Source organism: Schistocerca americana, chromosome 4 (genome assembly GCF_021461395.2).
Source record: "Schistocerca americana isolate TAMUIC-IGC-003095 chromosome 4, iqSchAmer2.1, whole genome shotgun sequence".
Taxonomy (NCBI): Eukaryota; Metazoa; Arthropoda; class Insecta; order Orthoptera; family Acrididae; genus Schistocerca; species Schistocerca americana.
In genome coordinates this window covers 451,744,069-451,762,836 of record NC_060122.1, presented here as the reverse complement: position 1 = coordinate 451,762,836, position 18,768 = coordinate 451,744,069, and the positions used below count along the sequence as shown (strand labels likewise).

General features: G+C 40.6%; 1 protein-coding gene across 2 annotated transcripts in view; it reads right to left on the bottom strand.

Annotated features, from left to right (window-relative positions):
- The window catches only part of LOC124612371 (mucosa-associated lymphoid tissue lymphoma translocation protein 1 homolog), a 134,887-nt gene that overhangs the window by 56,816 nt on the left and 59,303 nt on the right, over positions 1–18,768 (bottom strand). For both annotated transcript variants that reach the window (XM_047140537.1, XM_047140538.1), the window contains exon 7: positions 5,671–5,919. In XM_047140537.1, coding sequence (XP_046996493.1) covers positions 5,671–5,919 — 249 coding nt within the window. The remainder of the gene's footprint in view (positions 1–5,670; positions 5,920–18,768) is intronic.

Below are 18,768 nucleotides of genomic sequence, written 5' to 3'. Positions count from 1 at the left end.
AAAATGCATAAAATTACACCACTTCTCTATGCTGGTCAACAGTGCTCAATCAGTAGTTATGAAGTCTGGTACAAAATCTCATATAGTGGCAACATTTCAGATAATCTTGCAAAAAAAAACTGAAGACTTGCAACTACAGACCAGCATTTTATAATATCAATAGCATATCAAAATTTTTATTCAATAGTAAAGACAAATTGCAATCCTTGGCACAGAGTTGTATGTGTGAAATCACATGAAAACAATGTGAAAAATTATATACTGGTCAGTCAAGCTGAGCAGTTAGGTTATCTCAACATGATAGAAGCTGGAGATTAAGAAAGAAAGATTCAACCTTTGATTACCATCTTTTAACATTTAACCATCCATATTATGTAAAATGTGAACTTTTAGATCCTGTTAATAAAAGGAAATAGATGATCCTAATGGAAATCAACAGACATGGCACAAAATGATAGCTTAGTATTTCATGATCGGACTTAGTTTCTTTTCCCCCCCTTGGTAAATTAAGTTTTTGTTACACACACTACATTCAAATTATAAATCCATCTTATTTTTCAACAGTTGTTTAATGCATCTCTATAAAAAAGCTTTGTTCTCCACCCCTTTTTTTGGTAAATGTAAGTATTTCTATGTGACAAAAAAATGTGAAGTTTTCCTATGTAATGTATTCCATTTTTGTATCTTCTGTACAAATAAAATCTCTGTAAGTCTCACATTATGTTTATCTGGGTTTGCAACATTCAGTTGTCACCTGGACGTGACCTAAGAAGCTGAAAGCCAGTTCATGACTAAATAAGGGTAATTTTGCAGAAACTAGGAAGTGTTTTCCTTTTAAACATTTTTCAGGAATGGTGGATTCTTTCAGATTCAGCTCTCTTCCATTGCTAGCATGGATTTACACAGCTCCCTCCTCTGAATTTTTCCTTTACACGTCTTTCAATGCTCAGTTTCCCCAGTGCATTCTCACTACTGAACTGAAGTGCTAATCTACATGAGCTTGTGACATGTTATTTGTTTGTTTAAATTCAATGACAAAAAATAAATACAATAAGACAAAATAAATTATATAGCAGACAACTCTTTCTAGCAAAACATATGGAAAAAGTTGCTACCAGCATGTGGTGCATTCGAAGACAGTGTGATCGGATTAATCCTCACTAAACTGAGGGTTAGCATTATCGTCTGCCCTTCAATTCTTCTCTGGTGCACGATTCCAATACTTGCTAGCATCTAATTAACTTTCATCAACAAACTCAAACCTCTTTTTCGTGAACCATCATTCACCTCAACAACTCACTTCCATGCATCATGACCTTCATTACAGACTGACAACAATACTTCTCTTACAAAGTTATGTTCCTCATTCATTTCTTACTCCACCACGTCTAAATACTTCAACAACAAAATAACAACTCATAACAACATGCCGCTCCCTTGGTCTGGATGGGTTATTACTGTGAAATCTCATCTGTATTTTCGTTTCTCATTCCTGACTTTAATCGCATGTAATCTAATGCTACCATCATATTGCAGTTTTACCACATTTGAAAACAGACTATAGAATTCCAGAATGAAATTTCCACCATGTAGCGGAGTGTGTGCTGATATGAAACTTCCTGGCAAATTAAAACTATGTGACGGGCAGAGACTCGAACTTTCACAGGCAAGTGCTCTACCATCTGAGCTACTCAATCTCGACGCATAATCAGTTCTCACAGCTTTAATTCTGACAGTACCTCGTCTCCAGCTTCCAAACTTCACAGAAACTCTCCTGCAGGCTTTGCAGAACTAGCACTCCTGGAAGAAAGGACATGGCTTCTCCACAGCATGGGGGATGTTTACGGAATGAAATTTCCACTCTGCACTAGAGGGTGCCCTGATATGAAGAAGCTGGGAGGACGGGTAGTGAGTCGTGCTTGGGTAGCTCAGGTGGTAGAGCACTTGCCCATGAAAGGCAAAGGTCCCAAATTCGAGTCTCAGTCTGGCATACAGTTTTAATCTGCCAGGAAGTTTCATACCGGCGCACACTCCATTGCACAGTGGAAATTTCATTCTGGAAACATTTCCCAGCTTGGGGCTAAGCCATGTCTCTGCAATATCTTTTCTTCCAGGAGTGCTAGTTCTGCAAGGTCTGCAGAAGAGCTTCTCTGAAGTGTGGAAGGTAGGAGACAAGGTACTGTCGGAATTAAAGCTGTGATGATGGGTCGTGAGTTGTGCTTGTGTAGCTCAGATGGTAGAGCACTTGCCCGCGAAAGGTGAAGGTCCCGAGTAAGTCTTGGTCCGGCATACAGGTTTGATCTGCCAGGAACATTTAGACTGTAGGTTTGGTATCTTTCTAAACTGTCACTGCCTTTTCTTAGCAAGCACTGACACTGCCAATCATAATACATAATTCAATTCATACGTATTGGCTACTAACCTGTCTGAATAAACAGCTGTTCTTAAAGTTATTTCCATCTTCTTACTTAAATTGATTCTCCATTTCAAATCTTATACACATATTTTCATCTTATTACTATTTACCAGCCATTTTGCCACACTTTTAAATAGTTTCAGTTAGTAAAAACTTAACTCAAACCCTCTGACATCGAAAATGTATCTAATTCCACTTTCCATCTGATCGCTAACCAATTTCGTTAGCCAGTGGTCAGGATTGGAGTCAGTTCATTGCCTTATTGTTGGCCTCTATATCTCTCTTTGCACTTGGTGTCACACCACTCCTTTTTTTATCAAACATTTCTTGTCCTCTGACATGTGCCAAATTAAATTTTATGCTGTACTTTCTGGGGTGGATACATTCTTACCTTTTACGTCTTTCCCATTATCTCATGTTTCTCACTTCCTCTGTGCCTTTCAATTATCTACAATTTGTGAGGAATGAATTCTCCGAAACTGTGACAACTAATGCATTCTGTAATTGTGTAGAAACATGCAACAATGTGATGCCACATAATCCCAGATAAGGCATCTCAGTACTATCAATTACTTGGTAAGCCTGGAATGTTGCATACTCTAACAGGACTGCTGCTACCTCTGTCTATAACTTTGCTTCGCTGTACAACTGCTGGTAACATCAACATGATTAGAGACCAGTACTATCAGTGATTACTTCACAGATGTTGCAAAGTACTTGTTCTCCTGAGTCTGCCATCCCTGCCATCTGCTCAATTTCTAATTGCTGCTCATCCTTCAGATTGGTCATTTTATGTGAGGAGTTGCAGCACACATCGTTTATTGTATTTTCTGTCACAGTACTTCCTTCCACAAATTTTTAATAGACTCTTCCTGGGTCTGTGTGAAATCATTAGATGAAGCTTTTTGCATCTCTAAAAGTTTCTTATTCTTGTGCTCTATAAGTTGTGCCTCTCTATGATCTGCATCATACTTTAACATTGCATACAACTTCATTAACATTTCATGTCCGATCAGAGTTCTGGATTGACTTGCGTCATTGTGATTTACCTCTCTAATTTTGGTTACTTTGTCTCAGTCTTAGTCAGATCTCCTTCTGAACTTCTCACAGTACAATGAATTATAACCACTGCTTCATCTCAACTGATGTTCATTTATTACAGACATCACAAACATCACCCAAGTTCATTCATTACTCTCAATATTGTCACTGTCGGGCCACACAACATACTTATCCCATTTTTCCCACACCAGACAACAACAAGATCAACACAATGATGATATCTATGCCGAGATGACACAGACTATCAGGCACACAAAACCACAGCTCAAAAAATACATCAAATGAGAAGCACCACAACAACATACATCATACGCTCATGTATTCAGTCTGTACGTTCACTGCTAACTACTTGCCAGCCATTCCATTAATTTGTGTTAATATTAAACAAAATTGTCATGAATTCAGAAAAACAATGTATCAAAGCCACAAGGTATGGGTACTTAAAGACAGAATAATCGGCAATGGGCAATTAATGACAAAACATACCCTACACTGGGCACCATTTGATGTAGTGATCAATTTCTATATTTATTTACTTATTTATTGCATTTGAGTATTATCATATATTAAACTGCACTTGAGTGTAGCATTTGCATATTAAATAAAAGCAATCACAATATCTTAAATTGCAAATCAGTGCAGCATTTACAACCCATGTAACAGGAATAGGAGTATCAACCCACCAACTGCGTGAATGGAAATTAGCCACAAACATTTATTTGTTTTTGCTATCAGCCAGGACTCTACAAATACAGTTTACAAATGACTATTATGAGTGAAATTTGCCCATTATCAATAACACGATTACACGGAGCCATACTAGGGTTTTAGATCATGGTTGCTATGAGACAAATGAAACTGGCAGACAGACTTTGTCAAGAGAGCTGTATTGCAATTACTGGGTGATGGTCAGGCTATTGTAGGCAAAGCTGACTGTTCTCTGGGGGTGGATTTCATTATCTCCCAGCAGCTGCTGCGTAGTCGGTGCAGCAGAACGCATGTCTCTCGGCAATGGCCAGAGCTGGATTTCCTGCACTGGCAATGCACTAGAAGACACTCTGCAGCCAAGTGTCCTCTCTTGACTCTTGCCAGGAAGTGTCCCTTTTGTGTCTCGACAACAAGAGTCCTCTCCAGCTTCGGCAACAATTGTCCTTCCACAGCATGCTCTTTGCATTTTCCAGATCTATCTTTGTGGGCATGACAGCACGGCTGATTGGCTAGCTTGTGTTCTTCTTCTGGCCAATCAAATTATTGTTCACCATACTTGTTCAATATTTTGTACCATCCATTATTCTCATGCTATAAGAGGAAGAACACAAACAGACTTTATTGTAGCTGAAATGCCTGGGCACACTGCATGTTGCCAGTTACGAACAGATGTCCTGTAATTCATCTGTCATCTCCTCTCCCCCTCCCCTTTCCACCTTCAAACACCCCATTTCACTCCATTTTAACAATGTGTTTGTACTGCTATTGCTCCCACAATTCTCTCAGCAGGAGGCTACACCTGTTAAAAAGACTTCCCTTGCCCTGGCAAAATATAAGCTGTCTATTAAACACTGACATCCTGTATCCTGTGAATCCACCCAATTGTCATCTCCACTGCTGTATATGGTAACGTCTCCATTTCTCCAGTTCGACAATGTGAGTTTGCACTCCTTCAACACTTCTCAACAGCAGGGACACTGCTGCCTGAGTGTCAAGGATTTTTACACTCCTGGCATACAGTGGGGGATGTGTGGCAGTCACAGTGGAGGTCACTCACTCATGGGCACATTTCTTTCACATGTGGTGGCAGCAGCCCTTCCTCAGAGTGCTGTCAGGTGCTTTTCTTCACAAGGCTACTATGCCTTGACGATGTAGCATCTTGGGGTGAGTACGTTACAGAACCATCTCGGCATAAATCTTAATTAATTTAGGGAAACTAGGAAAACTTAAATCTGGATGGCTGAGTGAAGATTTGAATCCTTTTCTCTCAAATGCAAGTCCAGTACCTCAACAACTGTACACCCACAATCTTAGTCTTCGCTAAAAGAGGCATTTATAATATCTTTGGACTTTAATATTTAATGTATTTAAAATGTTTTATCAACCCAGTGGTGTACAGAATATATATAAAAAAATATTTTAAAGATATTGCTATTTATAAGCACAGCTGGGACACGATTATGATAACATAGATCTTAACTTACCGTAAGACCCTTCTTGCAACATGTTGCAAAAAAGTTTTACAGCATTTCTCATCTCAGTTTTTGTAAGATTATGGAATGCCAGAACTCTGAATCCCATTTTTGAAAGTATTGAAGATAAAGTCTCAACATCATTACAAGGCATTATCAGATCTGTAAGTCTTGAATTTTCTGTAGCTGTAGGCAGTGAGGCATTGACTCTCTCATATGAATTGTTTCCAATAAGTAGAGCAACTTTCGCTGGAACTGGTTCTATCAACAAACAGAACAAATAAGTAATTGATAAAGAAAATAAACATGAAATTAAAATGAAACATGCAACACCTACACATGTACCATATTCAGATACTCTCCAACTATTACTCTGTCAGCACAATATGTATAATTTTATACAACCAAAATTTATTATTATTTAGTTCTGACTCTATATATAGAATAAACAATCTGATCTCATGTTATGGAAGGAGATAATGAAATTATCTTTTAAAAAGCACAACAATACAAACTTTGTGAGTTGTTTATTTCGTGCTGAGACCTACTAAGCCGCTCACGTTGATTTCTGTGAGAATTTTAAATATAAAGCAGCTGCTTTTCTGCTCACTTTATCAAATACTTCACACTAAATGTGTATGTAACTTTACACAGAACATGATTTGTATCTTGTTTAATATGAACAATTACCATTAACTGAATTCTACATCCCACAATCTAAATATTCTCATAAATTTTATTGGTGGCCAATAAGGCGCTCTTTTACTTACGTTGTGAATATTTTGGGGTTACAGTTTCCTGCCTGATACTTGCCAGCAACCAGTTAAAGACTCATTCATCAGAATTTAAAAATTAAATTCTAAAACTTTTCTATCCTTTTCTGCTTACGTAGAACACAGTTTATGATTGTTGTCACTGGTGGTAACAAAGACCGACGGAACCTGAGTTTGATAACAGCAGAGTGCACAAAGTGAATGACTATCCAAAAATAGGTCAAGAGTGTAACACAGTTGTCATACTTATTTCATTATAAGTACAGTCAGTGACCACAAATGTTTGTCAATTAGGTTATTAATTTTGGCCAATGATGACCATCTTCTGAAGGTGGTCATCACCAACCAAACTTAATAACCTAATTGATAAAAATTTGTGGCCCTTGATTCATTTCATAATAAAATAAAGTACATAATTTCTGGATCACTGGAGGACATTACTGCAACTATATCGCAACTTGAAAGTAATTTTAAGCATTTATAACAGCACAAAGAGCAATCAAAATTACAAATGTAGTAAATGCAAACTCAAAATTCTACTGTTCAATGGTGCATAACCAAGACTAATAAGAGACCGGTTAGCTTACTTGAGTCAGTAGACAGTAACATGCGACCTGTTGTGACTGTGTCAGTCTTCATAAGGAATCAAGCTGTGGCCTGAGTATCTCTGACATGTTCTGCTGATCAGTACTCAGGCTGGGTAGGGAATTGGAATCACTGTCAGTATAAACTCTTATGCCCTTTAACTGGCATGTAGGATCTTAAATGGTCCATCCTGTGCTGACTTCGCCATGGACGGGGGAGACAGAAATTGCCAAAGGCTCCTGTGGTAGTTGCTGTATGTTATCGGCTGGGCTGGATGACAGTGCTGTCTATGGGAATCCTGGCTGATCAATAGATTCAGGATCGCACCTTGGGCCTTGGAGGCTGCCCGTGGTGGGGATTGGATGAATGGTTGGGCCTCCACAGGTAACTCATTCTGAAAATGCTCAAATGGTAAGGGATCCAACGGTAGTGGCAGTGGGAGCCAAAAGAGGTCCACAGGAAGAAATGCTTCTACCTCTACCAGCTGCCATTGCTGGTCATCGTTGACTCACTGTTGACACCTAACACAGGGTGTAGGTAATAGTGGTCACAGCCAGGCTGGTGGGGAGGCTTGTCGCTGGCACGGTTGCGAAGGGCGTGCCCAGTCAGCAGCTGAGGGGAATGGGGGGACAGTAAGTCACAATGTGGATGGAGCTGATTCCAATGCCGGACCTACTGTTTTTGGCTGGCCAAAAACTCAAACAATTGTCTCCCTTATTGCTGATAATGCCACTTCGGGACCCCAGCTTTTCAGCCAAAAGATAAGCCAGACGTGCGAGCCCATACAGTGGTAAGCCTGTATGCGTGAGTGGTGGTCCCACTGAGTCAAGCTCAGTAAATGAAAAAGCATGAGAGGTTTGCACCCATGTAAAATTTTGATGAGGCTACATCCATTTACTGGGGAGGACCAACAGTGGCAAAGGAGCTGGTGAATGTTTCCCCAGTTGGCTGCCATCATTATTTTATGTATCTGCATTTTGAAGATCCTGACTATCTGTTTGGCTTCCAAGTTGGCTGCAGGATGGAAAGTGTCGGTGGTCAGGCGCTCAATGCCATTGTGCTGACAGAAATGTGAAAGGAAAATGCTATGGGCTGAGTGCTGTTGTAACAAACAAGGGCGAAAGGTGCCCCCTGTTGCCAATATGAGGGACATGCATGCGTAATAGCTGCTGCATTAGTGGTAGCCATCACTGCCACATATGGAAAGTTAGAGACATCAACAACTAGCAACCTCACTGCTCCCCAGAATCATCTAGTGAATTCAACATTCACTCTTTGACAGGGATGGTCATGGCATGGCCAGGGGTTGAAATGCTGTGTTAGGGTGGATTAGTTGTGGGCACAGGTCTGGCAGTTCTGGATGGTGTGTTCAGTGGTGTCATCTACACAAGGCCAATATGCATGACACTACTTTATTGCCTTCATTCTGTGCATTCCCCAAGCTGCAGTGTGGAGGAGCTTCAATATGCGTGGGTGGAGTGTGGGAGGATCTACCACCCAGCAGTCAGAATTGTCTATAGCCAACAATATGACTTTATCGGAGCCATATGGAAAAATAGATGCATCAAGACCGATCTGTATCCGTAGGCTGGTACTCCAGCCAACCTCACCATACAACAGAAAAAAACACTATGGAGGACTGGATCACATCTTTTTTCCATGGCTACTTCACATGCTGCATTGGGAAATTTGTTGAGTGAGTCACTGATTTGTGTGTAAGACAAAACACAGCACTTTGTGCCTATCAAACTCTGCACCTGGGCCACGCTGCAAGTGGGAAAGTGTGTCTGTGTTGGAGTGCTATGTGGTGGATCAATAATAGATCTCATAATTATAATTACTCAGGAACATTGCACACTGTTGCAGCCGCTATGTGGTCTTACCGGGAAGCTCTTAACAGGGGCCAGATAGCAAAATGAGAGGCTCATGATTGGTGAAACTCAGTACCATACAGATGGATGTGAAACTTCTTGACACTGTATCCCTCTCTTTCTAAATGTGTGAAAAATTCCTTTATGAGGCATTTAATGTTTTAGAAGGTAATGTAATAGGCTGTTCTGTGCCACTGGCATATTTGTGGGACAGAACTGCACCAAAACCACAACCAAATGCATCAGTGGCAAGAGCCAAGCGTTTGCACAGATGGAATGTTGCTAAGCAAGGGGCAGACAAAGAATTTTTTAAATTGCAAGAAAGCTTTATGGCTCACCTCTGACCACAGAAGTTTAACACCTTTTTCTGCAAGTTATTAAGTGAGTGGGAAATCTGGGCCACATTAGGAATAAACTTTACTATCTAGAGGAACAACTGGAGTTCTCAGTTTCTTAGGAACTGGTAAATTTGTGACTGCGACCACATGATCCTGTGAGGAAGTTAGCTCTTCTTTACTTAACATATGTCCCAAGTACTTGACACTCACCTCAAAGGAACTACATTTATTGAGGCAACTACACACACCATGAGCTTGCACCAGCTCAGACAAAAGCTATAGGCTGTGCAGGCACTACACCCTGCCATGAGACTGACTGGCCATTCTATGTCACCACTCTGAGGTAAGGGTACTATAGCTGTGACGAGCCAATGCCCTGGTACATGTCCTCATTAATCAGAGACATAACCACGCCTGTGTCCAAGTGGAAATCCACTGTTGCTCCACTAATGCCCAGTTCCAACATGAGCCTCTGCATCCTCTCTGCTGCTGCTATGGGCAATGGCAAGATAGCATGCAGTGTGCTGATGGCTGATGTTGTTGTTGGCTGAGGCCGACACTCAGCAGATGCCCTGGTTTGTGGCATGCGAAAAAGGTGATGTCACAGAAAGAGCAGTGATGCTGTTGCTCCCAGGGGCTGTAATTGGGACACAATTTGATGGATTGAACTTTTCAGTGACCCTTTAACATGATAGGGAGGAAACTGTGCGTTTCTACTGATGAAGAGGGTGGAGGATTGCTAACTACTGAATCCCATGTTGCTGGTCTACTGGGAAAATGGGTACTAAGTAAATCACGTAATGACACTGTCTAGAAGTCATCAGTCGATTGTAGAGCACAACAGCAAATACTAACAACACCGACATCAGAAGAATCATGAAACACAGGTTGTGTTGACACATTTACTTCATGAGTGTTTTAGCACATCGCTCTAAAGCTTTCACACAACTCATCTATAAACAGCTTAATAAAGCTTAATAATTTGGCGTATGGTGCAGTACACTGTTTACAGAAAAATCACGCTTGCATGCTACACCTTGCAAGACGACAGCCCATGCCGTATATACCTGCTTATGTTGCTTAGCACACTGGTTAAATTTGAGCCTAATTACAACTATGTGGTGGTGACCATAATAGCCCATCAGCAAACCACAGACACCCTAAAAGCTTACACCACTGAGGTCTGAGAGTGAGCATAGTTTTTGCATCACTTTGTACAGTTTATTAGTAGAAGGCACTAAGAGTGCACTCTGACATTCTGGGTCTAGGACTTGACCTGCCTTGCAATGAAGAACAAAACTATATAAATACATCTCCCAAAACTCATCTGCCTTGTTATAGCAAGTGAATGGCGGAGAGGGAGTTGAGGGAACTTCAGGTGTTGGATGTTGCTGGTTTTGTAGCGGTCATAACAGCAATTTCTGCCTCACTCAAGACAGTTGCATGATGAGAAAGTACTCGTCAATACTTTTCTATCCTACTCTACATAGGTAAAACACAGTTTATGATCACTTGCACTGGCAGTAACACCAAGTCCAGCACAACAAGGAAGTGGTTCCTGAGGTTGATGATGGCAGAGTGCACAGAGTGAATGGCTAACTAAAAACAAGTCAAGACTGTAACTAAGTCGTCTTAAGTGTATACAACAGTCCAGGGACCAGTCCAAGCCACAAACGTAGGACAGGCAAGGTCGTAAACCTACTGTTCAATGGTGGATAACTAAAGGCTTCAAAGATTAGTGGCAGACTGGCTAGCAAGAGCTGGGCTGCAGTATTTACTGGCATGCTCATGTCAGAGCCTGGCTGCATGTTACACGCTTGCAGCTACAGCTACAGCAACACTCACATGGGAGCAAGCTGCGGACAGAGTATGTAGCCTAGATATCTCTGATGTGTTCAGTGTATTGATATGCTGGTTGGGCATGGAGACTGAATAACTGTTCGATACTAAAAAAACACCTGAACAGGAATGCATAGTCTATATCAAGGATGACCAAGATTTTGGCATAAAGGCCACAGCTCTCTATCCTGGCTTTACACTATCACCGTTGTCACATCACGCTGCCTGAGCTGGGGGAGGAGGAAGAGTGGAAACTGCAAATGAGTCACATTTAAATCTCAATGCAGTCACACTGCATATGACTTGGTTTTATGTTTCATATTTCTCAACAACATACGTCACAAACAAAACAAATTTTGGTATCGTTTAACTATTTTTGGTATGTTACAGATGTGATTTACTTTTTATCTGGCACGAACTAGCAACATACGGACAGAAGCAGACGATTTCACAGATGTTCGCACTCAGAATGTCATGTATTTGTAACCTACTTAGTTTCATACTTTTGTGACTCCACAGCTCATTATAAGCTGTGGCCTCTTTAATAATTTTCCACCAGTTATCTCAGTCCATTGCTAGGGCTCTCCAATTTCTATAAACCATTTTCCAGTGATCCTCACTGTCTCCATCCTCCCGTCTGATCCTTGGCTGACCACACCCTCTCTGTTCTCCTGGATTTCCTTGTAATAGCTTTTTGGATACTTCCACATTACTCATCCATGCTACATGCTCAGTCCATCTCAGTCTGGATGATTTCACTATCCGTCTGATAGGTGGGTCTTCATGAATTATGTACACCTCTGTGTCTTTTTCTTCATACTCCTTTTTAACAAATTGGGCCAAAGATTCTTCCAAGAATTTTTATTTTGAATGCTGGGGTACCAGTTTTGCAAGGCATATGTGAGCAATCATCTAATAAGAGTTTTGGAGATGAGTAGGTTGGTGTTGCAGATCTAGAGCTTTGGTGATAAAGTTACAGCAAAATATGCTCTACTGGCTGCTATTTGTCTCTGTTTGATTTCTTAAGACATGTTGTTTGAGTAGGTGATTGTAAAACTCAGATACCTGAACTGCTCAACTCCCTCAAAAGTATAGTTTTCCATCCCACTGTCATTGAGGCTGGTATGTTTTCCTTGACTGCCTTTCTGGCAGCCACGTATTTTGCTTGCTGCTGGCTGATGTTTAATACAATGTGCCTGCTAACCTGTTCAAGGAAGACAAATGTTTCTCCCATTGGTTTTCAGGTTCTTGCCACTATATGTCATCCATATAAATATATATCTGTGCTGATTTATGGAAGATTGTACCCAGCTCAAAATTTTTACACCTTTCATCACCTTCTCCAGGGCAGCATTAAAAAGAAGACAGGTCAGTGTATTTCCTAGCAGTACCCTGTTTTTTTATGTATAGTGTATCAGACGTCACTCTTCCAGTGCTTGTGCCACTTCATGTCTTGCTCGTTGCCTTTCTCATTAGCCTTACCAATTTTTTTGTGGGATTCCCAATTACACCAAGACATGATATAACTTATTGCTATCTATACTACTGTATGCTGCTTTGAAGTCTATATAGAGGTGATGTGTACCAAACCCAAATTTAATAATATTCTCTAGAATTTGCCTTAGAATTAGATCTAATCTACAGTTGACCTCTATCTTTGTGAAAACTCTCTTTTGCTAAGGCAAAGGCTGAGATGGCAGAAAATGAGGAAGAACACATTAATGTACTGTATAAAAGAAGAGAAGCACTAATTAATCATCCACTTAGCTTCTACAGCTATTTCAGAATGACTCTGGGAACATCTGAGCCCATTCTCATGGATGTGGAGCACGAACTTTCAATTTGTTTGTCCAACAACTTTTGGAAGACTGTATCTCTATGCAGCTACCTGAAAAGTGAGGGAATTTCAAGAATTCAATATCCACTTGAAGACTATAAGCCACAACACACAATTGAAAATGAAAATCGAGAAGTTTTGTGCAAGTGACATGATATAAAATATGGATATACCTTTTAAGTGTTATAGTAAATGCTTTGAGTTGCTGACATAGTCAAGACATTGCAAATAGTTTATAATAGCACTACACTGTATACGGATTCTGAAGGTATTGCTGTTTAATAAAATTCATTTTCAAAATAATCCTGTTACTGATTCACTTTGTAAAGACTGCCACAATTAAAAACACTTACTGGTTATGTTATTCAATATCTCTTCTGTTACCCAAGGATTTCTATTAGCCCTCACCTTTTTACCTACTTGATCCTCTGCTACCTTCACTATTTTGTCTCTCAAAGCTACCCATTCTTCTTCTACTGTATTTTTTTCCCCCATTCTTGTCAAACATTCCCTAATGCTCTCCTTGAAGCTCTCTACAACCTCTGGTTCTTTCAGTTTATCCAGGTCCTATCTCCTCAAATTCCCACCTTTTTGCAGTTTCATCAGTTTTAATCTACAGTTCATGACCAATAGATTGTGGTCAGAGTCCACATCTGCCCCTGGAAAAGTTTTACAGTTTAAAACCTGGTTCCTAAATCTCTGTCTTACCATTATATAATCTACCTGAAACCTGTCAGTATCTCCAGGCTTCTTCCATGTATACAACCTTCTTTTATGATTCTTGAACCAAGTGTTAGCTATGATTAAGTTATGCTCTGTGCAAAATTCTACCAGTCGGTTTCCTCTTTCATTCCTTCCCCCCAATCCATATTCACCTACTACGTTTCCTTCTCTCCCTTTTCCTACTATCGAATTCCAGTCACCCATGACTAGTAAATTTTCGTCTCCCTTCACTATCTGAATAATTTCTTTTATCTCATCATACATTTCATCAATCTCTTCGTCATCTGCAGAGCTAGTTGGCATATAAACTTGTACTGCTGTGGTAGGCATGGGCTTCGTATCTATCTTGGCCACAATAATGCGTTCACTATGCTGGTTGTAGTAGCTTACCCGCATTCCTATTTTCCTATTCATTATTAAACCTACTCCTGCATTACCCCTATTTGATTTTGTATTTATAACCATGTATTCACCTGACCAGAAGTCTTGTTCCTCCTGCCGGCGAACTTCACTAATTCCCACTATATCTAACTCTAACCTATCCATTTCCCTTTTTAAATTTTCTAACCTACCCCCCCCGTGAACCATGGACCTTGCCATTGGTGGGGAGGCTTGCGTGCCTCAGCGATACAGATAGCCGTACCGTAGGTGCAACCACAACGGAGGGGTATCTGTTGAGAGGCCAGACAAACGTGTGGTTCCTGAAGAGGGGCAGCAGCCTTTTCAGTAGTTGCAAGGGCAACAGTCTGGATGATTGACTGATCTGGCCTTGTAACAATAACCAAAACGGCCATGCTGTGCTGGTACTGCGAACGGCTGAAAGCAAGGGGAAACTACAGCCGTAAATTTTCCCGAGGGCATGCAGCTTTACTGTATGATTACATGATGATGGCGTCCTCTTGGGTAAAATATTCCGGAGGTAAAATAGTCCCCCATTCGGATCTCCGGGCGGGGACTACTCAAGAGGATGTCGTTATCAGGAGAAAGAAAACTGGTGTTCTACGGATCGGAGCGTGGAATGTCAGATCCCTTAATCGGGCAGGTAGGTTAGAAAATTTAAAAAGGGAAATGGATAGGTTGAAGTTAGATATAGTGGGAATTAGTGAAGTTCGGTGGCAGGAGGAACAAGACTTCTGGTCAGGTGACTACAGGGTTATAAACACAAAATCAAATAGGGGTAATGCAGGAGTAGGTTTAATAATGAATAGGAAAATAGGAATGCGGGTAAGCTACTACAAACAGCATAGTGAACGCATTATTGTGGCCAAGATAGATACGAAGCCCACACCTACTACAGTAGTACAAGTTTATATGCCAACTAGCTCTGCAGATGACGAAGAAATTGAAGAAATGTATGATGAAATAAAAGAAATTATTCAGATTGTGAAGGGAGACGAAAATTTAATAGTCATGGGTGACTGGAATTCGAGTGTAGGAAAAGGGAGAGAAGGAAACATAGTAGGTGAATATGGATTGGGGGACAGAAATGAAAGAGGAAGCCGCCTGGTAGAATTTTGCACAGAGCACAACATAATCATAGCTAACACTTGGTTTAAGAATCATGAAAGAAGGTTGTATACATGGAAGAACCCTGGAGATACTAAAAGGTATCAGATAGATTATATAATGGTAAGACAGAGATTTAGGAACCAGGTTTTAAATTGTAAGACATTTCCAGGGGCAGATGTGGACTCTGACCACAATCTATTGGTTATGACCTGTAGATTAAAACTGAAGAAACTGCAAAAAGGTGGGAATTTAAGGAGATGGGACCTGGATAAACTAAAAGAACCAGAGGTTGTACAGAGATTCAGGGAGAGCATAAGGGAGCAATTGACAGGAATGGGGGAATTAAATACAGTAGAAGAAGAATGGGTAGCTTTGAGGGATGAAGTAGTGACAGCAGCAGAGGATCAAGTAGGTAAAAAGACGAGGGCTAGTAGAAATCCTTGGGTAACAGAAGAAATATTGAATTTAATTGATGAAAGGAGAAAATATAAAAATGCAGTAAGTGAAACAGGCAAAAAGGAATACAAACGTCTCAAAAATGAGATCGACAGGAAGTGCAAAATGGCTAAGCAGGGATGGCTAGAGGACAAATGTAAGGATGTAGAGGCCTATCTCACTAGGGGTAAGATAGATACCGCCTACAGGAAAATTAAAGAGACCTTTGGAGATAAGAGAACGACTTGTATGAATATCAAGAGCTCAGATGGAAACCCAGTTCTGAGCAAAGAAGGGAAAGCAGAAAGGTGGAAGGAGTATATAGAGGGTCTATACAAGGGCGATGTACTTGAGGACAATATTATGGAAATGGAAGAGGATGTAGATGAAGATGAAATGGGAGATATGATACTGCGTGAAGAGTTTGACAGAGCAATGAAAGACCTGAGTCGAAAGAAGGCCCCCGGAGTAGACAATATTCCATTGGAACTACTGACGGCCGTGGGAGAGCCAGTCCTGACAAAACTCTACCATCTGGTGAGCAAGATGTATGAAACAGGCGAAATACCCTCAGACTTCAAGAAGAATATAATAATTCCAATCCCAAAGAAAGCAGGTGTTGACAGATGTGAAAATTACCGAACTATCAGCTTAATAAGTCACAGCTGCAAAGTACTAACACGAATTCTTTACAGACGAATGGAAAAACTAGTAGAAGCCAACCTCGGGGAAGATCAGTTTGGATTCCGTAGAAACACTGGAACACGTGAGGCAATACTGACCTTACGACTTACCTTAGAAGAAAGATTAAGGAAAGGCAAACCTACGTTTCTAGCATTTGTAGACTTAGAGAAAGCTTTTGACAATGTTGACTGGAATACTCTCTTTCAAATTCTAAAGGTGGCAGGGGTAAAATACAGGGAGCGAAAGGCTATTTACAATTTGTACAGAAACCAGATGGCAGTTATAAGAGTCGAGGGGCATGAAAGGGAAGCAGTGGTTGGGAAGGGAGTAAGACAGGGTTGTAGCCTCTCCCCGATGTTGTTCAATCTGTATATTGAGCAAGCAGTAAAGGAAACAAAAGAAAAATTCGGAGTAGGTATTAAAATTCATGGAGAAGAAATAAAAACTTTGAGGTTCGCTGATGATATTGTAATTCTGTCAGAGACAGCAAAGGACTTGGAAGAGCAGTTGAATGGAATGGACAGTGTCTTGAAAGGAGGATATAAGATGAACATCAACAAAAGCAAAACAAGGATAATGGAATGTAGTCTAATTAAGTCGGGTGATGCTGAGGGAATTAGATTAGGAAATGAGGCACTTAAAGTAGTAAAGGAGTTTTGCTATTTGGGGAGCAAAATAACTGATGATGGTCGAAGTAGAGAGGATATAAAATGTAGGCTGGCAATGGCAAGGAAAGCGTTTCTGAAGAAGAGAAATTTGTTAACATCCAGTATTGATTTAAGTGTCAGGAAGTCATTTCTGAAAGTATTCGTATGGAGTGTAGCCATGTATGGAAGTGAAACATGGACGATAAATAGTTTGGATAAGAAGAGAATAGAAGCTTTCGAAATGTGGTGCTACAGAAGAATGCTAAAGATTAGATGGGTAGATCACATAACTAATGAGGAAGTATTGAATAGGATTGGGGAGAAGAGAAGTTTGTGGCACAACTTGACCAGAAGAAGGGATCGGTTGGTAGGACATGTTCTGAGGCATCAAGGGATCACCAATTTAGTATTGGAGGGCAGCGTGGAGGGTAAAAATCGTAGAGGGAGACCAAGAGATGAATACACTAAGCAGATTCAGAAGGATGTAGGTTGCAGTAGGTACTGGGAGATGAAAAAGCTTGCACAGGATAGAGTAGCATGGAGAGCTGCATCAAACCAGTCTCAGGACTGAAGACCACAACAACAACAACAACAACAACCTACCTACCCGATTAAGGGATCTGACATTCCACGCTCCGATCCGTAGAACACCAGTTTTCTTTTCCCTGATAACAACGTCCTCCTGAGTAGTCCCCACCCGAGGGATCCAGATGGGGGACAATTTTACCTCTGGAATATTTTACGCAAGAGGACGCCATCATCATTTAACCATACAGTAAAGCTGAATGCCCTCAGGAAAAATTACGGCTGTAGTTTCCCCTTGCTTTCAGCCGTTCGCAGTACCAGCACAGCAAGGCTTGGGTAACAGAAGAGATATTGAATTTAATTGATGAAAGGAGAAAATATAAAAATGCAGTAAAAGAAGCAGGCAAAAAGGAATACAAACACCTAAAAAGTGAGATCTACAGGAAGTGCAAAATGGCTAAGCAGGGATGGCTAGAGGACAAATGTAAGGATGTAGAGGCTTACCTCACTAGGGGTAAGATAGATACTGCCTACAGGAAAATTAAAGAGACCTTTGGAGAAAAGAGAACCACTTGCATGAATATCAAGAGCTCAGGGGGAAACCCAGTTCTAAGCAAAGAAGGGAAAGCAGAAAGATGGAAGGAGTATATATAGGGTCTATACAAGGGCAATGTTCTTGAGGACAATATTATAGAAATGGAAGAGAATGTAGATGCAATGGGAGATATGATACTGCGTGAAGAGTTTGACAGAGCACTAAAAGACCTAAGTCGAAACAAGGCCCCTGGAGTAGACAACATTCCATTAGAACTACTGACAGCCTTGGGAGTAGTAAATGAGTAAATGAGTATTGCTATTTGGGGAGCAAAATAACTGATGATGGTCAAAGTAGAGAGGATATAAAATGTAGACTGGCAATGGCAAGGAAAGCATTTCTGAAGAAAAGAAATTTGTTAACATCGAGTATAGATTTAAGTGTCAGGAAATCGTTTCTGAAAGTATTTGTATGGAGTGTAGCCATGTATGGAAGTGAAACATGAACGATAAATAGTTTAGACAAGAAGAGAATAGAAGCTTTCGAAATGTGGAGCTACAGAAGAATGCTGAAGATTAGATGGGTAGATCACATAACTAATGAGGAGGTCTTGAACAGAATTGGAGAGAAGAGAAATTTGTGGCACAACTTGACTAGAAGAAGGGATCGGTTGGTAGGGCATATTCTGAGGCATCAAGGGATCACCAATTTAGTATTGGAGGGCAGCGTGGAGGGTAAAAATCGCAGACAAAGACCAAGAGATGAATACACTAAACAGATTCAGAAGGATGTAGGTTGCAGTAGGTACT